The following is a 25,797-nucleotide window of genomic DNA, read 5'->3' on the forward strand; positions in this document are numbered from 1 at the left end:
CTAATTTAATGTTACTGATGCAAAATCTAAAACTGTGGATTAAAAATATTTCAATACTCTTAAGCCCATATTTGCTCACAACTTTTACTGATGCAATAACCTCGACGAATAATCAAGAATCCAATAGTCTGATTCAGTTGTGCCCAAAATGGAATCTTATCTAACATCCAGCTCCACAAGTGCTAAATATGCCTGAAGAAAACGCTCTTTCTTTTCTCTGCATGTTTCCTTCTCACTAAGCCTCAGCTTGCTACAATTTCTAGCTCACCAGCCTCAACCTCAGAAGGCTGCAGGGTCAAGCCCCATCCCAGGGACTTGGGTGAGTAATACAGACTGATGGTCATGTGTAGAACTATTGGAGTGCTGCAATGTCTTTCTCGATTAAACATACTGAACTGAGAATAAAAGCAAAATAACGTAGATGCTGGAGATCTGAAATAAAAACAGAAAGTCATACTAGATTTGAAATGTTAACTCTGTTCCTCTCTCCACAGATGCTGCCAGATTTGCTTTGTTTTTCCAGCACATTCCATTGTAATATTAGACCAAAATCCTGCCTCACTGTTCTAGTGGCTTAAAAGATGCTACATCAGCTGAGAGTGCTACTAGTTTGGAGTCATAGATGTCTACCACACTGAAAAAGGCCCTTTGGCCCATCGTGTCTGCCCCAGTGAAAGACAAATTATTCTAATCCCATTTTCCAACAGTTGGTCCTAGCCTTGTATGTACTGGCATCATAAGTGCACACCTGCATCTTGAACGAAGGGCTTCTTTCTGTACTGTAGGGTTTTATGATCTATGAGCATTCATTCCTCAATCAAGGGGGTTATTGCATCTGATCACTATTAATGGGACTTTGCTATGTCTGCCATGGCTGTTACAACATAAGTGACTGCACTGCAACAGTAAATTATTGGTTGTGAGACTAAAGAAGTATTTTAGAAATGCAAGTTCTTCTCTGCCTTTTCTCAACTCCTGCATTTACACTCCTTTCCTATCTGTCAGGCACTAAACCCACAAGGCCTTCTCTGACGTCTCAATATTTCATAGCACTATTTTGAAGAAGTGCAAAGTTCCATCTCTCTCTTTAGCCCAGTCGCCTTTTCTAGGTGTGTTTGCCCGTCTCTCTTCCATTATCCTTACCTCTGATTTAGTGGGGCGGTGGGGAAAGACTCTCAATGGGACCAGAGGTCACTTGTCCTGGACGCAGCAACAACAGGCGCCGGAGAACCAACCTCCCAAGCGGTAGGGGGCGTTCGAGGGGCCCGGGGCCGGAAATAGCTGAGCCTGCAATGCGCATGTGCTGCCCGCCAGTCCCACAATGCCGATCGGCATCCTTTAGGAAACATAGAGCAGTTTCTCTGTCACTTTGTATTGTGGTCCTTCCCCACTTCCATTACCGTGCCGTTCAAACTCGAGAAGGCAAGGCGTGGGCTCGCTGACTGTTACGGCATTTTGAACGCTGCAATAAAACGTTGTAAATTCCCGTTCCGAATGTTTTTTTTAAGCAGTGCGGGCGGGCGGCTTCCTAAAAGGGCCTTTCATTCATTTAGTGGATGACAAAGCGGAACGTTTCCAGACAAACTGAAGTGCGCAAGAGCAAAGATGCTGTGACGCTGGGGGGCGGAAGTGGGGCTGAGCAGGCGGCGGAGAGCTCGCGGTAAGTAAACGGGAGGGAGGGTACCGGGAAAGGTCACCTAGCAACCAGGTACCAAGGGGCCGCTCACTGCCTCGTTCCCCAGAGCTGGGCCGCTTGTGGAAATGGACTGTTGTGTCGTCAGTGAGACAGATATGATCAGTCTGATGGGGAAGGGCTGAAGTTGCTGTGCCTCTCGCACCAGTTCCCAGTATTAACCTTTGAGGAGGTGTTAGTTCTTCTCCATCCACAGCAAGTTTGGCCCAGCCGGTTTGCAGGGCGGGGTAGTGAAGGAGGCTTTTATGTCTAAATTAATGGACAATTTTAAAAGTGATTTGTGCTCACCCTGTTTTTTTAAAAACTTTATCTGTTTTTCTTATCTCGAAATAGTTCAGTCCCGGTTTTTGGAAGGCCTCAGACTTGTGGCTACCCTTTAGAAAGGCGAAGTTTGAATTTAAACACCCCCTTCTCGTATCTCAGATCCATCTCCCAACACTTGCTTTTTATACATTCATTTCTGCAGGAGAACGTCCGCCATTTTGCCCACATAAATAGCCATGATAGAAATGACTGTAATCCAGTTGTTTTGGGGATGAGGAAGGAATGTTGGTGAGAATATTGGCTGTACCTAGATTGGTACCATTGCATCTTTGATAAATGCAGTGGAGGGGGAGGATTTAATAACTCACCTGAAGGAAACGTTTTTAAAGTTTATTTATTAGTGTCACAAGTAGGCTTACACTGCAATGAAGTTACTGTGAAAATCCCCTAACAGACACCTCCAACAACTTGATTTCAGTACTGTGTTAAAATGTGAAAGCGGATATATGCTCACAGCATGGAGTGAAATTGAATGCACAATTTTTAATTTTAGGACATTTTTAATTCAGCAGAAAATGGTGCAGAATTCTCAGCTTAGAGTGTGACTGGACAGTGGTAGAATATGGGCAGTTCAGGTGGATTGAAGTGGCACTGCACCGCCTTGTAGAAGGGAGGTCATACCACACACACTTGATTTGAGTTTTTTTATGAAGTGCCGTAGAGTCTGCAGGATCCAGTCTGAGATTGAGTGGAAGCACCTTTGGATTTTGCAGAATCCTGTTTTTTGTTTAAAAAAGGAAAATGGTAAACAGAAATATGAGAGACTTTGAGAATGATGAATGATTAGACAACCCCTCTACAAACTGGTGAGGAAATTTATTCAGTGATGTGGTAAAGGTTACTTTCCCGTATCCGTGGGTCCTTAAGACGTCTCTGTTTATGTCAAAATGAATAACCAATCATGTGCATGCTCAGTTGATCAACAGGATTGGCTGTTTTTCTTTTTCAATACTTGTATTAAGTGTTGAGTTATGATTGTTGTCCTATGATTCGTAAGTGAGAGAATGGAGCAAGAACTGACGTTCTATATTTGCTAGGTGTACTTGGACTACTTTTTTTGGGAATGGGAAGTGTTGTAATATGAACCTTTTCTCATTCTTGGCAAACAGTTCATGCACCAAGCTGACTGAGTGTCTCTCTGTACTGACCCTAAGGCTAGTTGCTTATCAAAAAGGCAGACTCACCATCTAGAAAGGATGCATTAGTCAACACTAGGATTGGGGATGGACAGACAATGTTGAGCATGAACTGCTTGATGTAAGTTGTTTTTTAGAAACTTGCTTTCTTGAAAGTCCTGAACTAATGCGTGGTCAATTTACATTAGCAATGGGGGAGTCACTCGGGTAGTTTGAAGTGACCTTTTGAACAATGAACTTGCTTTGACAATGGTGCTTGTCACTAGAATATGGAGATGTTTTCATGCCAATATGATTGACGTCTCGAGGAGTTGTTGGCCCAGAATGTGTGACCTTGTAATACTCTTGCATTGCTCATAAAGAGCTAAGAGCTAATTGTTATGTGAGTATATATCCCAGAGTTCTAGGCTGCGGGTGTTTGAGGGGTTTGTCCGAGCCAACTGTCTGTCCCACTACCATGGCTATGTTTGCGGTCAGGTGACTTTGGAGATGAAGCATGAGGTGTCCATTGACACACCAGACTTTTCACAACCAGTGGACGCCACGGGCTGGAGTGCATCAATCACCACTGCACCTCCCCCCTCCCCCAACCTGAAATGGCAGATTGGTTTGATTCTGTAAGTTGCTTTTTGATGTTTTGTTTTAGTTACAGTGCCCCACCACGGGCTGACACCCCCGCTCTCGTGATTTTCATTTTATTCAAACGAGTAGATCCTGGGGAGGGGGGGGGTGCATTCTCTGTCATATTGCAGTCATCTGCCAAGTAACAATGTATCAGTCTTCAGTCCACCAGAGAGCTGAGAAAAATTCATTTGATGGAACTCCAGCATTTTAAGAAGTGTGACTATTTCCTGCTTATGGAAACCAGCAGATATAGTGGAATGAGAATGTGTATATGTGGATGAGCAGATCTTTATCAAGGTGTTGTCAAACCAATTAGTTGTTTACTCAAACGTTCAATGTCCTTTGTGCTGACATTTGTTGTGACTTAAGATTGCATAACAGGGTTGAGCAATCATCCGGGCGAGCAGATACACAATGCTCAACAACAGGTTCAAATCAGTCCCGGCAGCCTGTTACTGAACGTCAACACCAACAATTTGCCTGAAGCAGAGTCCTGCAAATGGATATATGTGCATGGCATTGCTTTGCAAGAATCGGCCTGAGGAAGCCCTGACTTATGATTTACAAAGGTTGAGGGCCCACTTCAGCCAATGGCAACTTTGGCTGTGCATGCGAACGCCACTTCGACGTTCCACCAAACACCCATCAAGCAAACAAAGCCTTATGGCACACCAGTTACCCCACATCAAACACAATGGCTCTTATGATATACACAACTTCTCCAGAACCTTCAAAAATCTGTGTTTGGCATCACACACCTTGACATATTCTACAGAAAAGCACTACTCCCTGGAATGGGTGTTCATTCTGCATCTCAAATATGTCAATATGAGAATTATTTTAGAATGCCTTTATGCACACCAGCACCCAGGATGCATGTAGTGACAAACTTCATATCACCACACTGAAGCCTTGGATCTGAAATCTCAAGAGTAGAAGTGTCACATCAACAAAGACATACCAGTTCACTTTGACATGAGCATCTTGCCTTGAATGCAGATGGGTTAGCCCAATTTGGGCTGTCACCAAAGCCTTTCAGCATTGGTGCAATGTTTGGAGGAACTGTAGCGTGCTGGCACAGTGGTTAGTGCTGCTGTCTCTCAGCACCATGGACCCAGGTTCAATTTCATTGGATGACTGTGCAGAGTTTGCGTGTTCTCCCCGTGTCTGGGTGGGTTTCCTCTGGATGTTCTGATTTCCTCCGACAGTCCAAAGACGTGCAGGTTAGGTGGATTAGACATGCTAAATTGTCCCTTGGTGCCCAAGATATATAGGTTAGGGGAATTAGTGGGGTAAATGTTTTGGGCTGCAGGGAAAAGGTGGGGGCGGAGAGGGTGGGTCTGCATAAAATCTTCTGCTGAAGAGTTGGTGCAGAGTCAATGAGCTGGATGGTCTCCTGTTCTATAGGAATTCTATGAAATGCTTTCTCACAGGAGAACCAACTGGACAACCTGAGTGATTTAACAGTGCCCATTAACAGTGACCAGTCATGTCAGAAATAGTTATGGTAGATAATGTTTCCTTGTCTGTTGGTCAAAGATTAAAACACTCCCATCATGTGTCTGGAACTGCTAATTAGACCACCCAGCACATCATTGAATATTGACCTCTGAGGCCAAGTCACAGGCCACCTACAAGATATACATGGGAAGCTTTGGCCTGAATATCTGAGTTAGATTTTAAAATTGCAGTCATACAAAAAAGAAAGCCAGTTGCTACAAATACCATCTGCTTGTACTTAAGACAACACTTGAAGTTTGGAGAAGTTTCTAATCTGATCTCTATCTGCTGCTGCTTTGAATCTTCACAGCACCGCATCTGCTTGTTTGGAGCTGAGCAGAACCTAGCTCTTCTTGCTTCAGGATGCGTGACAGCAGCTCACCAAAGTTCCTTAGGCAGTGCTTTCCAAACCCACAGCCACTGCAGTCCAGAAGGACAAGGGCAGCAAACGCATGGGAACACCACACCTGGAAAGTTTCTCACCATCCTGACTTGGGAATATATCACCATTCCTTCACTGTTGCTGGGTCAAAATTCTAGAGTTCCCTTCCTATATGCACTGTGGGTGTTCCTACACCAGCGGTCCAAGAAAGTGACTTATCAGCTTTTGAGTAATAAATGCTGCCTTAGACAGCAATGTCCGCATCCTGTGAAATAATACATTTTTAAAAATCTTGAACTGGGTTTCCTATTTCGTATCAGGCCTAATACCTGGAACAAGCCTAGTGCTCATACCCCTCCTTCCACATAACCTAACATTTCCATTTTCACACACACTCTGTTCCCTTTTCTCCACCCAGCCATTCTCCAATTCCGTTTACTCTGTCTCCATCAATTCCTTTTTGATTCATACTCAAATTAATCCCTGGTCTACTTTTGAATGTCTCTTGAAAGAGCCTTTTATTTACTTCTGTGCCTTGCTTATTATCTTTCATTGTGGCATTTATTGCTGCAAATCCTAACATTTTTAGCCTGCTTTCTCACCTTGTCAGGATCAACTTCTATAACCTCAATTTTCATCTCATTTATGCCTTTCAGTCTAGCATGATCGGGGACCTTCATTCAATGTCCAACTCTTTATAAATAAGACCATCTGAAATCTCATGACGATGACGATTAATACTTTGGCACTGAAAGCCATGGCTGATATAAATGGCATTTCTGTATGGTGACGCTTGATTGTGGGTTAGTGAGTTCACATCCCATGCTGAGCACATTATCTAGACTGATGCTGCAATGAAATGCTGAAAGAGTCCTGCACTGCTGGAGATGCTGTCTTTCAGCTGATATATTATACCACAGCCCTGTTTTGTCCCTCCAGTGAGCATAAAAGATCTCGTAATATCATTCACTGGAATGAATTTATTTGGAGCGATTTTTGCATTGTGCATTGCTGCTTCACAGCACCAGGGACCCGGGTTCAGTTCTGATCTTGGGTCCCTGTGTGGTGTTTGCATGTTCTCTCTGTGCCTGTGTGGGTTTCCTCTGGGTGCCCCAGTTTTCTCCCACATTCCAAAGATGTGCGAGTTAGGTTGATTGGCTGTGCTAAATTGTTCCCTAGTGTCGGGGGAATTAACAGAGCAAATATCTGAGGATAGGACCTGGGTGAGGTTGCTATTGGTGCAGTCTCAATGAGCCAAATGGCCGCCTCCTGCACGAGAGGTTCAATGATTTTATGCGATTTGCAGAAATGAGAGATATGAGGAAGGATTGCATTAGAGCTGGTGTGTCTATATGAAAGAGCGCTAGCCATTTTGGTGTTAATTATTTGAGAACAAATCTCCTAGAACATGTTTGGTCAGTGGAATGGACGTGGGTTAGTCCTGAAAGAGGAACCTTTATGTACCAGTGCCATTCTAGTGCTGAAGATAGGATTGTGCCTAAGGATACAATAGCTTATTCAAGGATTTAAGCATTATCCAAAATGCACGCATACTTTTACAATAGTCGATGTCACAAATGATGCTTGCAGAGGTTGACAAAACAAATAGAAGTAAAGTCTGCTTGAATTTGTGCCTGAGGATACTGACAGATCGTCAGCAGGATGGAGCTGAACTCTCATTGCAAGAAGTGAAATAAGATTCGCTTGCTGCTTACCTATCATTGTGACCTTACCCTCAACTAACAGGAGTCTCTTAAAGCAACATTCCCTATAAATGACCCATTTTACCAGTGACTGACACTGATCATTGCAGCAGTCTTTGGGGAGAACACATTATGTCAAAGGCAGCCCATTCCAGTGATGCCTTCTTGTAACTGGTGATGGTAGCAATTTTGTCAAAAAATTGCATAAAATCATTTTGTATTTTTAAAAAAATTGGTATGGTTTTCCTTTTGAGCAGAAGGATTGCAGCTAAGTTCCACCTCGCTACAATAGATCCTGTTTCCCAGGCAACGGGTGACATGTTGACGTGTGCAGCAGGCAAACTAAAAGGCAGGATCAGCTGGGCTTGAGATATTTCTGTTTTTACAAAAGCTGCAAATTAAGCGCTGTTCCTGTTTTTTTTTAAAGCTAGTCTCCAGTATTTATATTTCAGAAATATAAATTGTTCACCACATGTGCCATGCTCACTCTGGCAGCTGATGGTGATATGTTTGCAGAATTGCACCCTTTACAATTCATTGCAGAATCTAAAGCCTTGAGTGTCCAGCTTGCTTTGCTTATACCCTCCATTTTGTGAGTTTTTTTTAATTCAGATGAACAGAAGAAGCTTGGAGCTAGTTAGTAAATCTGTGGGCAGAATACTTTTGATTCTGGTTCACAGGAAGGCGAGTATGGACAAAGCAATATGCCTGTGTTTTATTTTCTGTAATGTTTTAATTTGACATTTGGCAGGAATGGATACAGTGGAGTCACTGCAAATCTGCAGTAGATCTTTTTTAAATATTCAGTCAGGGACCCTCAGCATTGCCTGCAAAGTCAGAATTTATTACCAGCACTTAATTATCCTTATGGTGATGGTGAGGAGTCATGGTGTTAAACCATTGTAGTCCAAGTGGTCTTGGTACATCCACAGTGCTGTAGGAGAGGCACTTCCCTGAATTTGTCCTGATTTTTGACGCAGTGACATTATGGCAGCATAGTTCCAAGTCACATTAGTTTGTGTCTTGGAGGGGAACATTGCAGGTGGTCGTGTTGGGGTTGTCAACTGTGCTTCTATGTATTCCTGGAGATTTCATCACATGACTTTCCCCCACATTCCAGCCATTAATCTGCCAACATGTTCATCTGCCTTCCTCTGTCAACTGGAAAGCAAAAAATATCATTACCCACAGCGAAAACAGAAAATGCTGAAAAATCTCAGCAGGTCTGTGGAGAGAGAATAGAGGCAACATTTCCAGTCTGGATGACCCTTCATCAGAGACTCATTACCCAATTGGACGATGCTTGACTGTCAACCAAACAGACTTTCATTCTCATTTTAGTACTTTTATTTCTGATGAAGTTTTTTTTTTCAAAGAAAATGGATAGGAATCTTTAATGCTCTGAGATTTTTCTCCAGGCTTGCACATGGATATACTGGAGATTGGTCTTCAATTCTTGAAGACTCCAGGCCAATCCAGGAAGGATGGTAACCCTAGGTGATGTTCTCATCCATCTGCTACCCTTATTCTTCTAGGTGGTAGAGACCATGGGTTTGGAAGGTGTGACTGAAAGAGGCTTGTTGAGTTGCTGCAGTATATCTTGTACAGGGTACACACTACTCCTGCCATGTAGGGAATTAATATTTAAGTTTGTGGATGGGGTGCTGACTAAGCAGGATGTTTTGTGCTGCACAGTGTTGAAATGCTTGAGTGTTGGAGTGGCACTCATCCAGGCAGGTGGGGGCTATTTCATTGCACCGCTGACCTGGGTAGGATTGACAAGCTTAGATTGCAAGACTACAGGTGGTGTATGTATAGAATCATTACTATTTGGAATGAGAATCAAGCTAGAATCCCAAGGCTCAGATTGATTCTGTACAGGGAAAATGGGGTCCAGGATTCTGTGACAGTGCTGCATTGATACCGTTTGTACTTCACATGTAATAGTTAACCCCACTTAGAGTCAGACTCTGAATCTGTGGTGAAGCACTTGGTCATCTTTGTGTGCTGGAAGTGGCAATGAGACAACAAAATGATGTGGGCTTTGTGGCAGACAAATTGCTTTCAGATGTTATCAGGTGGGAAACTGCAATATTTTATTTCTGCTTTTTACATGAAGAAAACACTTACTGATTCCTTCACATTTAACCCGTCGAGTATTTGACAGTTTGTTAATTGAGTTGTGATTTTTTTTAAAAAAAAACAACTTTAAATAGTTGTGGCAGGTTTGCAAGGCACAGCATCAGATGCACTTTGAATGCAAAATTTGTAATTATGTGCACAGATTAAGGATGATTTTATAGACTCAGGATATCTTGCACCTCAAAGGGGCTGTCACATTAACTGGTGCTTGAGCTGGGCACTATTCCTGCAAGTATGACATCAGTGAGGGTTAGGGAGAAAAGCTGAAAATTGCCTCTCTCAACGGGATGGCAGTGGAATGTGGTGTTTTCAGCTGGGAGAATGTTTGTGCCAGTGTGAGACTGTCTTCCTGCTAGCAGGTGGTGCTGTGACTCTGTAAACCCAGGTATAAAGTCCAGAACAAAGATCTAATAATAGGTTGTTTTTTAATCTTCGAAATAGCTGCTTCCCCGCCCCATCCATTTGCAGAAATTTAGTAGAAACTGGAATATTAACCATGGTTAAAATTCATGCTGTTCTCCTCTTATGAAGAGCAAGGATTGTTCCAGTGAAAATTATATTAACTCAGGGGATTGTGGAGGTGGTGGTGTCATGCTGTACACCATGAAAAAAAACTGGCATCTGCACAAGCCGAGTTGGTTAAATTCTATAGCACCTTGTGTTTACGTAACACCTTGAATTTAGTGGGACTTTACAAAGCACTTCCAAGAACGTTATCTGACAAACTTTTGACTCCAAACTACATAGTGATATTAGGATATGTGACCCCCAACTTGGTCGAAGATTTTAAGGCGTGTCTTGAAGAGGGAAAGTGAGTTGGAGGTTTAGGGAGGAAATTCCAGAGTTTAGGACCTTGGTGGCTAAAGTTATGGTGTTGGAACTTTGAAACTCTCAAATGACCAGAATTGGAAGAATTTTAAATTCCAAAAAAACAGGAAGATGTGTCTTTCCTCAGTGTGATGTGTAATTGATGTGGAAATCCTAGTGGATGCTTCAAAGTCTTTTCAATAGATTATTAGATGTCTTGATTCTCCTGCTCCTCCACAAGCAGCATAAGTATACAATATGTCGGGCTGTAAAAATTGTGATTTTTCTGAAATACAGCAATGTTCGTAACAGGGAGGTTCTCTCTTGGCAGCAATACTGCTTTTAACATGAACAACTGAGGACATTAACTGTACCTTAATGTAACAACTGGAGATGGTTCCTTTTCCCGACACCCCCCCCCCTCCCCTCCCCCCCACACTATATAATGTAAGGCCAGACACTTCTTCCTTATGTGCCTGAGGGGTCACAGATCATTTGGAATCTTAAAGCTTCGAGAGGCGGCGTCAATCACTTGGGAATGCAATGCGGAAAAATCACGTCATTCAAAGGGTTGTGAATCTTTGGAACTCTCCATCCCCAGAAAGCAGAAATGTAAATTTTTTTGGTCTCTTGGGGAATCGTGGGATATGGAGAGCAGGTGGGAAAATGGAGTTGATACAAAAGATCAGCCATGGCCACATTAGATGGCAGAGCATGGTCGATGGACTGCATGGCAACTGGCTTGCCCAGTTGTTCTGAGATTGGGGCCAGTAAATACTCTCTCAAGCTGAAAGTTTTTCCCAGTAGGATTGTTGAGTTACTCTGCACACTGCTTGGTGAGGCAGCATATGTGTCTGTATCTGCAGATTGCCACACTGTGCTCCTGATCTCAGCTGGACTGTTGAAAGGAGGCTCCCAGCATGGGAGGCAGAGAATGATTAGCAGAACTGCATTCTAGAAAAAAATGCTTGGGATAAGTTTTAAGTTTAAAGAACATGCCCCAACATTCAGAAGAGGGTGTGGGAATTACAATTAGTGTGCTTGTTCTTGCTAGGAGCCCTTATTATAAAAATGTGGAAAAAACATCGTCTGCCTAAGGCTTGAACAGGAAGCCTGATTCATTTAATTACCGGATGTACCCAGAGCAGGAAGGGCCTATGAAAACATCAGGTGTTGATAGAGCTTAGAGACTGAAACTGAAAATCCCAAACTGCTATGCTACAGATCGAAAGTTTTTCATAGATTCTGCATTTTCTAGGTGGATGTGGGTTTGGTGAAAGACATGGGTACATTTTAATCAGTTGTACTCAAGGATATGCCATTGTTATATTTGTCAGAAAGGTGAGGGCTGATTGAACTTAAGAAATAGGAGCAGAAATAGGCCATTTGGCCCCACCAATCAGTACAGTCTTCGCTGATCTGATCTGATCTGGCCTTAACTCCACTTTCCTGCCTATCCCCTACAATCCTTGACAATAAACAATCTGTCTCACTCAACTTTGAATGTATTTGATGATCCAACCTCCACTGCTCACTGGAAACGAGAACTTGAAACACTGAAGGCACTCAGAAGGAATTCGTCCTCGTCTCTGTATTGTTCTGAAACTGTCCCCCACAGGAGGAAATTGGCAGTAGTGAGCCACTGACCTTCCACCCCAGGGTTTCAATTTTGAATTCTGTCCGGTTAATGGAAGGTCCACCGTGGGTTTCCCATTGACATTAGATTGGGCAGTAGCAGATTCCTTTCAGAAATGGTCCACGGGGCAAAATAGTATGATATATGTTAGCATGAAATAGCTGATCTCACTCAAGTAGACCATAGCATGGCAGGTCAGTGATATAGGAAAGCTTATACTAATGGCTTGGGAGGTAAACCTGAGGTGATGGCATTCTCTTTGTACAACTTAGAAACTTATTTCTCATTTTATTGTTTCTGTCAGTGACTATTATTTCTATATAATACTGTAGTGCATCAGTGTTACTGTGTTTCATTTCACATTTCTACCTCTGATCCTCCCAGATTGCTGCAGATATCATGTACTCCTGGGGTAGCACTCCCCTGGGTAATCAGCTTCAGCTTACTCAGAGTAGTTGTCAGCCTGGTAATGTGCTTGACTGAATTATCTGGACTTGTATATAAGAGATTGTGTTTGCCTGAGTCTGTATATAACACTGAGGCTTCAAACTGTCCAGGAAATAGAAATAGCCTGGTCCAATCTTTAAGAGTAATTCTTGTTCGGTGACACAAAGGTTAGCACTGCTGCCTTTCAATGCCAGGGACCTGGATTCAATTCCCAGCTTGGGTCACTGTCTACGTGGAGTTTGCACACTTCCCGCCTGTCTGTGTGGGTTTCCTGCAGGTGCTCCGGCTTCCTTCCGCTGTCCAAAGAGGTGGATTAGCCATGCCAAATTGCCCCTTATTGTCAAGGGGGCTGGCTGAAGTAAATGCTTGGGGTTATGGGGATAGGGCCTGGGTGGGATTGTGTTCAGTGCAGACTCGATGGGCCAAGTGGCGGCCTCCTACACCACAGGATTCTACGATCATTCTACGAACGTGTCAGAATGGACAAAAGTTGATATATTTCTGATATTCTGCCCTTGAGCATCATTATATAAATAATACACAAAATATATAAGTGGTATTTTGGGTGTGTGGGGGGGGGGGGGGGGGAGGTAGTCACACTCAAAATATAAGGCTATGTGAGCAAATCATTAAGTTTGCAGTAGCAGAGTTTCACCAAACACAATCTTCATTCATATTATTATAAATCATTCTTAGCTCTAAGGCTTATGCGGTCAGTGGTGAAATCTTGTGTTCTCCAGGTTTCTGGATGATTTGGTAATAAGTTGGTATTGGAGAAGGACCCATATTTCTTCGTAAAGTATGTGCATTTCCGCCTACACTCCAGTCACCGAGCGTTCAGTATGTGCGAGACCATCTCACTGGTTTGAGTGAACTGTTTATGTTGGTTGCAGGGCTGAGGATGGACTCTGTGGCTCCAGCCTGGGTGGGCAGTGTCTTCCTCTTCATTCACTCAGACAAAATGGATCTATCGACCTTGTACCGGGACCCCCAGATACAGCTGAGAATTTATAAAGCTCTGAAACTGACTCTTGCTGGTAAGTTGCAACTTCCAGCTGTCTGGTATGGTGGTGTTCTCCATCTCTGTGCTAGTTATTGTAAATAAGCTGGAGCACAAGATGCTATTTCTGTTCTCCATAGCTTTCAGTGGTGTGCACAATGTATAGTTAGTATCTTTGAGGAAACTATTTGGTCCATGAGATAAACCAGTCCAGATTTAACTCCCCTTTGTGAGGGCTTTATCGAACAATTTAAACCACCAGAATATTATGTTTATCAGATTTTCAATCTCTCGAAATATCTGTTTTTGATCCTGTTTCTAGATTTCCAACAACTGTATTGTTAGGGAGAGTTTATTGGGGCCAACTCTCTCACAGTCTGAAATGGGCAAGTATATTGGACATGGATACAATACAGTCTTGGATAGAGTAGCTAGCATCAGGTGAGATTCACATTGGGTTGGCTTTCTTCAAATTGTTCAGGTAGTCCATTTCCATGTGCCTTGAATGATCTCAAGCAAATATGTGCCACTTCTATCCTTAGAGAAACAAAAATGTAATGCAAGAGGCATCAATTTCCCTGAATGCGTTGATAGCATATTTGCCAATGTGAACCAGAGGGAAAATATCTAGGGATAAGATCAGGAAATGTAACATTTATGGTTGTATATTTCCTTAAATATATAGTGCATCGCCATGTATATCCCACTGGAAAGCCAGGTTATCTCCTGGATTAAGTGGAAAATTGGACCAATTAGACAAAATGTGAAGAGTCCAATCTAGATATTTTTTAAAAAGAAACTGCATTAAGATAGCGTGTTTCATGACCAAAGGACTTTCCCAAACACTTGCAGCTGATGAAGTACATCTGGAATGTAGTTATTGTTGTAATATAAGAAACTAAAAAGAAATTGTACACGTTGTCAAAAAAAAGTCTTATAGATAACACCCACTCATCTTACTTTTCTTGCTGTTGCTTCTTGGCATTGTAGAGAAATCTCTTTTGTGAAAATTTAGCAAAATGATTTGAGAATTCTGTGTAGATAATCCACTAACTTAATGACTTCATTTGGAAATGATGGTGAGTGTCAGACTGCCCAAATTCCAAAGGGAAATGCAAACAATTTTATGAGAAGCTATCTGAATTTCAAACCACTTGTGAAGATTTAAAACTAAATTTAACATTTATTAAAAAAGGACAAAAAATGAAACTTGAAGACCAGATTACATTTACATAGTTAATAATACTTCTACAAACATTTTCCACAGTGGTTTCTGTTTAAGTAACTCAGCTCGCTATCCATTTTAGGCAACAGTCCTAATGGATTTTAAACTATAAAATTCCAGTAATATTACTGCACGTGCACAGATTAATATTAATAAACTATTGAAAAGTCTTCTATTTTCATCACAAATATCTGCCTCTTCGTCTCATAGAAAGAGGGAGAAGGAAATAGAGTAAGAGACAAGTGCAGGGATTCAGGAATTATGATAAATCGTGTTAGATATTTACTCTGAAAGGAAATATCAGGGCATGAAGACAAAACCTTGGGTCAATAGAGCAGTGAAATAAGCTAATAAATTTCCAAATGTTATCTCAAAGCATTAAACATAAAAAGAAAGTACTGATGAGCCTGTATAAAAAGACTTCGAGTTAGGTACTTTGGCTCTACGCAATAGGAAAGATCTTAATGCCTTAGAAAGGGGACAGTACCTTTTACTGGTCAAGTTAAGAGATTGGGATTCCTACAGTTCCACACACTATAAGATTGGTCTTATTGAAAACTTTGTCAATAGAGACTGAGCCATCTGCTCACCATGCAAGCTTGATGCTGAGGTAGTGCACATCAAAGACATCCTGCGGGATAGTGGCTACCCTGGACAGATCATTGTTTAAGTTTATTTATTAGTGTCACGAGTAGGCTTACATTAACACTGCAATGCAGTTACTTTGAAAATTCCCTAGTCGCCACACCTGTTGGGGTGCACTGAGGGAGAATTTAACATGGCCAATGCATCTAACCAGCATATCTTTCGGACTGTGGGAGGAAACTGGAACACACAAAGGAAACCCACACAGACACTGGGAAAACTTGCAGACTCAGCACGGACAGTGACCCAAGCTGGGAATTGAACACAGGTCCCTGGCACTGTGAGGCAGCTATGCTAACAACCATGCTCGCTGTCTATTGTCCAAACTCATGAATGGGTCTAGGATGTTGCTTTTGGTCCTGAGAAGTGCCTGGTCTACCTTAGATTACCTTGGCAGGGTAAAGTATCTCAATTTGAGCAACAGTTGAAATATACTTGCATACTATTTTGCAGAATAATGTGAAGTCAGTGCCATTGTCATGCCAGGTACGAAGGCCATACCTCCAAATGATTGGAGAACTGTATAAAACAATATGTATCTTTGGCTGTTTACAATAGGCAAAGTACTGACCACATCCAACCAGCCTATTCTTGCAAAACTCAGAACATAGGCTGGAATTTTCTGGCTGTTCTTGCCAGCGGGATCTTCTGGTCCTGCCTACAGTGAACCCCTGCCATGGGTTTCCTGGTGGTGTAGGCCAGATTGAATGGCAAATCCATTGGCAATAGTGGGACCAAAAAAAAACCCACAGCAGCTGCCTCCTGCAGCTGTAGGAGGTGCGGCAAATCCTCCTGTAATGTCCAACACTAAATGTGATTTAGCAATTGGGCAACATTTGCTAAACAATCCTGAATTGTGGTACTTACAAAGCCATTGCTGCTGGCACTGATTTTGTGGCAATTACACTGACAACCAATTTAAGATTATTGGTCAGATTTGCTGAATGGCTCACTTGTACGTGCTGGGATTTACATAATTCACATACAGGGCCTTGTCTTTTCCAGACAGAAGGAGCATGCCCGTGAATTGCACCTTTTTCAACTAAATAAAAGTACGGGGGACAGCTTCCTTGGTTCATTCCAAGAGAAATGCCTTGACCAGAGTTGACTTGACTGGTTTGAATTTAAACAAAAGCATGTCAGTTAACTGTTCCCTGATGTCTTCTCCATGGCAACACCTCAACCGAGTGTCTATTAGCCAACCAATCGGTACTCTTTTCTCATGCAGTATAAATTAGCGTTCCCTATCCAATAGGCATTCTTGCAAATCTATCTTGAAGAATGCAAGACAAAAAGCTTCGACAGCAACACTGGGGTTCTGAACTACTAAGTGAATATTTAATGCATCTCTCTGGACTCAAAACTTTAGAAGAAATTCTAAACTTTTCTTTTGCAATTCTATGAGGCAATTCAAATCTACATGCAGCCTATGTAAGTGGGAGCAACTGGAAGGTTAATGTGCAGTCATTTCTTTTACAGATGCCACCGGCAGTGCAGGAGGTTACGAAATCCTGAAAATTTATGGAAGTATCTTTGGACTGCAGCTGAAATTTACAGAAGAGGAGAAATGCAGGAAGTTTCTTCACAGTTACAAAAATGACAAACTCCAACAAGCTTTAGGGTATCATTTTCAAAACCAGTCTATGCCCAATACCACTTTCAGGACAGAGCTGAAGGCTGGTACAATGACACTGGATGATATCATGGATAATCCAGACACCTGCCTAAAACACATCAAAGAGAATGAGGTGGGTGTAGAGTTTTACAGTACAGAAATGAGGTCATCAGTCTTATAGTAATGCTTTTAAATGTGTGTCCCATAGGCAGGTCCCAGACCACAAAGCCACAAATTTGATAACACGTCCCCAGTCCACCCAGGCCAGATAGGGACAAAGCACTTGTTGTCGGCAAGAATCTGATCCACACCGGGCTGTCCAGCCAATTGAGCCTCCTCCACCCTTTACCAGGTAGAGTTGAGTAGTTGTGCCAACATGCATTCTAACACATGCTGTAGTTCCAGAGCTATGGATAGTGATGGTAGAGGCTCCAATTTGCTCCCATCATCTGGTTGACCAGGAACCTCTCCTGCTCTTACTGCCTGCCATGTGGCCATGCCATTTTCACACCTTCCTTGGCTATCATGCTTTGGGCTGAAACTTGAACCTTCAGTTTCTGGCTCAGAGACAGGGATGCCAATGCACCATCACTGAAGTTCACCTACTGCTGCAAAAAGTCCACAGCATATACCATCTCCCTGGCCCTGCACTCAACCCTGGAACACCTAGATAACAAAGACACCTATTTCAGACTCCTATTTATTGATTACAGCTCAGCCGTCAAAACCATTACTCCTAAGAAACCTATCTCCAAACTCGATGGCCTGGGCCTTGGCTCTTCCCTCTGCGACTGGACCCTGAACTTCCTAACCCAGAGACCACAATCAGTAAAGATAGGCAACAGCACCTCCTCCACAATCATCCTCAACACCAGTGCCCCACAAGGCTGTGTCCTCAGCTCCCTACTATACTCTCTCACCTATGACTGTAGCCAAATGCCCCACCAACTTGATTTTCACGTTTGCTGATGAAACCTCCGTAGTGGGTCAGATCTCAAACAATGACAAGATAGTAGAGGAATGAGATAGAGAATCTGGTGAACTGGTGCAACGTCAATAATATCTCCTTCAACATCAACAAAACAAAGGAGATTGTCATCGACTTCAGGAAGCATGGAGAACATACCCCTGTCTACATTGGGGACAAAGTAGAAATGGCTGAGTTTCAAGTTTTTAGGTATCTAGATCACCTGTCTGGTCCTCCATGTCAATGCTATAGTTAAGAAAGCCCACCAATGTCTCTACTTTCTCAGCAGACTAAGGAAATTTAGCATGTCCACTACGACTCTCCCTAACTTTTACAGATGCACCATAGAATTGTTTTCTGTTACATCACAGCTTGGTATGGTTCCTGCTCTGCCCAAGACCGCAAGAAGCTACAAAAGATCACGAGTAACCCATGCCGTTATACAAACCAGCCTCCCATCCGTTGACACTGTCTACACTTCCCTCTGCCTCGGAGAAGCAGCCAGCATAACTAAGGACCCATGCACACCAGGCATTCTCTCTTCCACCTTCTGCCGTTGGGAAAAAGATATAAAAGTCTGACACGTACCAACCGATTCAAAACAGTTTCTTCTCTGTTGCCTTCAGACCTTTGAATGGACCTATCTCACATTAAGTTGATTGTTCTCTACACCCTAGCTTTGACTGTAACATGACATTCTGCATTCTCCTTTCCTTCCAGTATGCTTTGTCTGTATAGCATGCACAAAACAGTACTTTGTCACATGTACTAGTATACAGTGAATTAATAAATCAAACCTCTCTTAAGTGAGTTGTCCTACTGTGAGATCCACATTTCTCCTTGTAACTCCGCCAATTAGTCCTCTTCAAGAATAATTCCAGTTATCTTTTGAAAGTTCTTATGGAACCTGTTTCCACCACTTCTGTCCAGATCTCAGCAATCCTCTGCGTGAAAATATATTTACTCATTTCCAGTCTGGATCTTTCGCCAATTATTTTAGATCTGTGATCCAATTAACCCACCAACCAAGGGGAAACACATCAGCCTCTTGGAACCATTGAAGCTCCTCAATTTAGAATGCTTCCATTATGTCGTCTCTTAACTCACCCGGGCCCAAGGAGAACAATCCCAGTTTCTGGAATTGTTCTACTATAACTGAAATCCATCATCCCTGCTAATGCCTTGATAAGGCTTTGACATCCCTCCTAAGTTGTGCAGACCACATTTCTATGCAATATACTAGCTGAAGTGGGGCCAGAGATTTGTGCAAGTTTAACAATACTGCCTTGTTTTTGTCTTCAGTGCAACTGATTAGACAGGGAAAATAAGAGAGCAAGCACGATCAGAACAATGAAGTTACTGCAAAAGTTCCCTAGTCGCCACACTCCAGCACTTGTTTGGGTACACAGAGAATTTAGCATGGCCAATGAACCTAACCAGCACACTTTTCAAACTCTGGAAGGAAACTGGAGCACCCAAAGGAAACCCATGCAGACGGGGAGAACGTGCAGGCTCCGCACAGACAGCGATCCAAGGCAGGAATCGAACCCGGGTACCTGGCGCAGTGAGGCAGCAATGCTAACCACTATACCATCGTGCCACCCCCGTTAAACCTCACAGGCAGATGCAATAGATCCCATGGTACTATTTTGGAAAAGAGCAGAGTATTTCTTTCTGGTGTCCCAGCCACTATTTATTCCTCAACCAGTTATCAGGTTAAAATTTCCAATGTTACCACAGTGACAACACTTCAATACAATAGTATTTCATTTGAATGGCACAATGGATGTAAAACTGATAAAGCCACAGTTTGGCAGAGTGGTAAACTGCTGTTTTTCAGACTGGGGAAATGTATACAGTGGGGGGGGTTCTGCAGGGTGTTAGGATCATTGCTCTTTCTGATGTTTGTCAATGACCTGAACCCAGGGACACAGAACAAACCTCAAAGCTGCAAATGACAGAAGCATGGTAAACTAGGAGGAGGCTAGTAACAGGTTGTAAGAGGAAATAGATTAGCCATGTTTCAGACCAATGAAATTGTGTGCAAAACCATACATTTTGGGACAAAAATTACCAGTAAGTAGGAGGAAGTACAACTGTAGGAACAGAAATGGGATTGTATGTATAAAAACATTGAAAGTGGCAGGGCTGGTTGAGAAGCCTGTTTTTGACAAAAGACATTGGATCCTTGACTTTGTAAATGAAGACAGGGTGCAAAAATAATGCTTAAACTTTATAAAGCACTGGTTAGGATGTAGCTGGAGTGTTGGCCACTACATTTTAGGAAGGGTGTCAAGACCTTGGAGAGGATGCAGAAATTATTTACCTGGACTCGAGGGACTTTAGTTATGTGGAGGACTTTGAAAAGCTGTGATTTATTCATTCTGGAACAGAGCAGATTCAGAAGTAACTTTCAAAAAATAATTAGGTAAATTCTCGAAGGGAAGTGTTTTAACCGAGTTTTGGGAAAGAGCAGGACTAATTGGATAATGAGCTGTGCGGCCACTTCCTGTGAAAATCATACATGACTCCATTTCATCATAAAACATTTTGGACGGGAATGTGAAAGGCGCTATATAAATGCAAGTTTTAAAATTGTCTTTAATTCATCCAAAAGATTGACGTAGATTTATGGAGCCATCTAATTTGTTTCAAAAGAAAGCAAGCTTCCTCCTTGCTGAAGTGGTTGTGTACTTTCATTCTGTCCCCTCTCATTGCCCCACTGATATACCCAACAGTATTACGTAACTGCAGCAAGTTCAGTTTTGAGCCTTTTAGCGTATTCTATTGGTCCACTGTACAGGCCTGAGCCTGACCTTTTAGTAATTCAAGTATTTTCCAAAATATATTTCAGCCAAACCATCTCCGTGATGATGAGGTCAGCAGGTTGGAAGAAGACATTAGGCGATTGGTTCTCGAATGCAATTCAAACTGCCAGAACGCTGGAACACTCTGCAGCACCAATTCCGAAATATCACCCACAGCCTCAACATTATCACCATCCTCACCAGTTTCATCAAGTCTGTCTCTGTCTTCAACACAAGCAAACGGAAGCTCACTTTGCTCGACAGACCGTTTTGAATTTCGGGGTATTTTGTTTGGTGAGTGTCAGTCTCCACACATGCAGTTGTTGAAAACTACCCGTGGGGTAACAGAGAATCATTGTTATCACCCTCATGGCTGCTCCATCAATTTCACTTAAGAGCTAGATATTCTTCAGTGGGGTGTTATTAAATTTTCAGTAATGACACAGGACAAAGTGACTTCTTGATTAGGACCCATCCACTATCTATTTCTTTCACCACCTGCACCACCTACAAGATGCACTACAGCAACTTTACAAAGGGTCTTTGGCTGCACCTTTCCAACCTGTGATGTCCAGTGCCTGGAAGGACGAGGGCAGTGGGTGCATGGCAACACGATCACTTGCAAGTTCTCCAAATCACATACCTGACAATGCTGTTCCTTCATCAGCATTGGGTCAAAATCCTAACAGCACCTCACAGACTGCCACAACTCAAGAAGGCAGCTCATCACCACCCTCATGAAGGCAATGAAAGCCTGTGGCAGTAAAAGCTGGCTTTGCAATTGACTTCTTTATCCAACGAGTGAAAGAAGCTTTAAAAAAAACAATTCTATGCAAGTTTATCTGATATATTTTACTCTCTTTTGGTAGGTCACTCAGTAGAATGTGTAATGATAAAAGGCACAGGAAATGAACCTAATAAGGTCAATGTGATTGTTGCTTTTGAACTTACTGTCGGCATACAAGTGGGGTGTAGGGATCCTCTTAATTTATTGTCCTTTCTTTGATCTCCCCTCTTGGCACATTACCTAAGATTGAGTTAAACATAGAGTTTGAAGGCATAGACCTGTTGTAACTTAGTCAGCTTCCATAAGCAGTTTGCATCTCCATGGAACTAAATTGGTGGTTTAATGGATGCTAATTCTGCAATGATGTGCTCCAGATTGACTGACTGAGTTGAGAATTGACAGTTACCCTTGTTGCAGCATTGATGGTTTGGCATTGTCGTCTTGCCCCTTTGTAACACTAGTAAATATGATGCAATCTGACCAAAGCTTTTTGGATAAATTTATTGGTTTGTTTTATTTCCAAAGAAATTATTACGCAGCAGCAATGCAGTGATTGAATTTGTATCTTCCCCCTCAGTAATGTTTTTGTTATCTTTTTGCCCCCAGATGACCATGTCTTGAATACACAGGATCACTACACCTTTGCCAAAACCGTGGGCAGGAACTGGAAGCAGGTGGGTCGCATGTTACAGAAAAGCTGCCGGGGTCTTCGGGATCCTGCCATTGATAACATAGCCTTTGAGTATGAGCGGGAAGGATTGTATGAACAGGCATACCAAATGCTGCTCAAGTTTATTCAATGTGAAGGCAAGAAAGCTACAATGAGTCGGCTGATCAAAGCTTTGGAGGAGAGTGAACTGGTCGGAGTTATTGAGCTTTTGCTGAACGCCTCGAATAATTAGAAGATGAGTGCAACTAAGGTGAGACAATGAAATATTTCATGTGGCAGTGTAAAACCAAAGGCAAAATGTGAAAAGTTTTATTACTTCAACTTTAATCATTGCTTCTGAGCATTATTCCTTAATCTCATCATTTATGACAGAGTTGTGTCTTGCATTGGGCTGTTCACTTCCTTCCAAGTTCAAAAGCAATTTTTTATATTAAAAAAAATCACGGTATCTTGTTAGCATTTTCTCATTTATATATTTTAATGCATACTCCACAATATTTTCCAGGTTGATTTGCAAATCAACATGCATATTAATTGTAAGCTAGACAAAAGTATTGGTGCGCATAATTATATTGAGTACACTTCAGAATGGCTAATTTTGTTTTCTTTTTAACCAGTATTGTTATGGAGAAAGACTAGGCCAAGACCTGCATTGCAAATTTTTGTTTCTTCTCATCCTGACCAAAGCCAAGTTCATTAGTTCTGTCCTGAGTGTAGGCAAGTGTTTTTTTTCCTCACATTAATGTCAGATGTTTCTCAGATGAAAATCTCTTCTGTCAACTAGCTATGTGGAAGTTGGCAGTTTCCTTCTAATCCCTGGCAGGTAATAGGCCAACAGCACAAAATTGTCCCAGATCTGGCACTGGATTGTATTGTATCATTGCCAGGCCAAAGGATAATATGGAGTACTCTTCTGGGATTGAGAAATGAGGTGTTTTTAGGGGGAGGAACAGGATATAACTGTTTTAAGCTTTAACTCTGCCGTTAATCCTCTGGACCTCTCCTGAGAGTGGTAGATGCATGACCGACACGGGAAGAGTTTCCAACCTCACTTTGAGCCCAAATGCTCTTTCCCTCCTAAAATAACACGGCGATATTAGGATTAAGACACCTTTCCCTCTCAATTCCACCTATTTGAAACCGACAAATTCTGAAAGATTCACGTACTATATGATATGTTTGTCCTTAAGTAGGCTTGACTCGCCAAAGGTCACTTACTGGGTGGGACAATTTGCAATCTCAAATATGTGATTTTAAAAAGCAGCATTTTCCTGAGATTTGCAAAGCAGCAGCAGCTAGTGCAAACTGTTGAATCCATCCTAGAAAGAGCCCACTAATGTGCAGCTAATCCCTTACAGTTTTGGGTATTATGGACAAGGCCCCTTTGTTGTCCCAATGAAGTGTATTCCATATGGAATGAAATCCCAAAAGCACTGGTAAAATTCCTCGGATGTTAGTGCGTTCGCTCACAGTAGATCATTGAACCTGATCATTGACAAAGAGAAGGAAACATTTGACCTCGTAGTTTCCCATACTGTGGGTCCAGATGGAGAGAACTGCTTAAAAGCAAAGAACTCCCAACTAATGAATCTCGGAGAAATTCTGGCCTCAGTAATCAAAGATGCATGCTAACGGACATCCTATATTGGTGGCAATGATTCCAATTGCAGTTACATCAGGTTTATTGTGCTACCGTAGGAGAGCCCCAGAGGTGATGGTTCTTTTAATGAGCGATAGAATGTTTGCCAGAAGATTGACTGGGACTGTGCACAGGAAACTAAATCCTAAAGTGTAATTCTGACGTGTTTCGATTCATCGGTGTATACAGTAATCTCTGGTCCAGAGGGCACCCAGACAATGTGCTTTTATATTGCATGATAACTAAAACCCAGGAAGTACTCTAAATCAGTCTGCTCTGACGTTGGTTGTTTTTTTTGCTGTTTTGGGAAGTGACTTTTCTCTGCCCTCAGCATTAAGATTTCCACTTGAGTTCAGCTGAGGCTCAATGGGAGCTCTCTCTCCAGTAAGTCAGAATGTTATTAGTTCTAGTCCCACACCAGGGAGATGCATGCAATGCAGCCTGCCACTTCAGTCTAGAGCCAAGGAGTGTTACATTGTCAGGGCTAGGGATCTTTCAGATCAGACCTTTACCAAGACCTTGTCTGCCCTTTGAGAATGTGAAAGACCCCATGGCACAATCTGAAGAACAGCAATGGAATTCTCCTGGTGCCCCAGCTATTGTTTATCCCCCAACCGAGATTACATAAAACAGGTGATCTGATTATCATCACATAGCTGTTGGCGAAACCTGCTCTGCTCAACTCAGCTGCTGTGTTTCCTACATTTATTCCAATGACCAAACTTCAAAAGAAACAGTAATTCATTGGCTAGGAAGCACCTTGGAATGAGCTATGGCTGTGAAAGTTGTTACCTAATTGCAAGTTTTTTTTCTATGTATCAGTTGGCTGCTTGTGGTTTTGAGCTCTATGAAAAGAGACAGCCTTTACTGTACTGCAGTTTATCTTTTACTCTGTTTGTGTTGTGACCTCTTTTTAATGACATCCTGTATCTGCATCAAACATTCACTGGTATCAAGTAAAGCTGTCGCTGTCTCAACACTGTCTTGAGCTCAATTAAATGAGCGCCCTCCACAACAACAATGTGACACTTTGCAGTTCTGGGCAGTGCATGGGATCTCAGGGTGAGTTTGTCAGTACAAGTTGGGTTGTTTTAAATTAGGACTCAGTGTTACTGCCCAACCTTATTTTACATCAGACCTAAAGAGACAAAGTAGGCCATCAATCTGGGCTGGGTCTAAATCCAGAGCCTGCAGTGGAAAGACCACTACTCATCCCCTTACACCACCACCCAGTTCCCCATTGTTTAAAGTAATGTGCCTCAAGAGTTTTAGAAAACCTGGTTTAAAATCTCCCCTATTTGTTTGCCTATACCATTTGAGCTAAGTGTACAAACCTCCCCTGTATGGACAGTATGTGTTTTATGCTCATCTGTTTCTATTCAATGCACTGACATTTGTCTGCTCCTTGTATTGTCAGTATTCAGAATGCTCATTGAGACACCATCTCAAAGCCAAATAAATATATGTTGTCAATCAATTCCACTGATGGTAAAATGAGAACCACAAAGTGTAGATGTTCATTGTGGTATGTTCTCGGTCCGAAGAAACCCGTGCAATGTTCTGGAAATGTTCTCAACATACAAACCAATTTGCATGGCTATGTATCTGACTTCATCTTTGCTGCTTCATGTTTTACTGAAAAGCTCAAAATGGAGAGCAATGTATCAGGTGCTGTGTATGTTTTAATTTCTCTATTTGAAATGCTGTGCAAATACAAGTTTTGTTTATACATAATGCAAATAAATTTACATCTGTTAAATTCAATATTGCAGCAATTTTTTGGCATTTTCCAGTTAAATCATTGTGTGTAGCAGCGCAGATCTTTTGTCTAATGGTTTTCACTATCTGGACTCCTCCAATTAGGTCACTGCCTATAACTCTATCCTGCTTTTCCATGGCTTTGGCTTTGAGATGTAGATCAACTCAAATGTTGTCATGGCTTTCCAGATGTTTGGTGGCACAGACAATGGTGTCCTTCTCCAGTGTATCAACCCCAAGACATCCATCTACTCTGATTTACAGGGTTTTTGTGTTACGCCATTCAGGTG

At 42.2% G+C, this 25,797-nt stretch overlaps 2 protein-coding genes across 5 annotated transcripts in view; one reads left to right on the forward strand and one right to left on the reverse strand.

Moving 5' to 3' along the window:
- fbxl8 (F-box and leucine-rich repeat protein 8) overlaps positions 1-1,235 on the reverse strand; it is a 31,424-nt gene extending 30,189 nt beyond the window's left edge. For all 4 annotated transcript variants that reach the window (XR_013886485.1, XM_080187139.1, XM_080187137.1 and 1 more), the window contains exon 1: positions 1,144-1,235. The gene's annotated coding sequence lies outside the window, so the exon portion shown is untranslated. The remainder of the gene's footprint in view (positions 1-1,143) is intronic.
- A 387-nt stretch (positions 1,236-1,622) lies between these two features.
- Positions 1,623-25,513, forward strand: tradd (tnfrsf1a-associated via death domain). Its single transcript, XM_080187140.1, has 5 exons — positions 1,623-1,660; positions 13,288-13,431; positions 16,744-17,012; positions 20,701-20,947; positions 22,047-25,513. Exons 2-5 carry the CDS (start codon positions 13,296-13,298, stop codon positions 22,340-22,342), a joined length of 948 nt encoding a protein of 315 aa, XP_080043266.1. The 5' UTR covers positions 1,623-1,660; positions 13,288-13,295; the 3' UTR covers positions 22,343-25,513.
- The last annotated feature ends 284 nt before the right edge of the window (positions 25,514-25,797 follow it).

The sequence above is a fragment of the Carcharhinus amblyrhynchos genome, chromosome 4 (assembly GCF_965287045.1).
Source record: "Carcharhinus amblyrhynchos chromosome 4, sCarAmb.v2.hapA, whole genome shotgun sequence".
Lineage (NCBI taxonomy): Eukaryota > Metazoa > Chordata > Chondrichthyes > Carcharhiniformes > Carcharhinidae > Carcharhinus > Carcharhinus amblyrhynchos.

Bases quoted from the DNA above. Each gene is read 5' to 3' on its own strand.
- tradd (XM_080187140.1), top strand. From the start codon at position 13,296: ATGGACTCTGTGGCTCCAGCCTGGGTGGGCAGTGTCTTCCTCTTCATT. The intron at 13,432-16,743 runs GTAAGTTGCAAC...TTTCTTTTACAG, and splicing joins TCTGAAACTGACTCTTGCTG to ATGCCACCGGCAGTGCAGGA. The intron at 20,948-22,046 runs GTGAGTGTCAGT...TTTTGCCCCCAG, and splicing joins ATTTCGGGGTATTTTGTTTG to ATGACCATGTCTTGAATACA.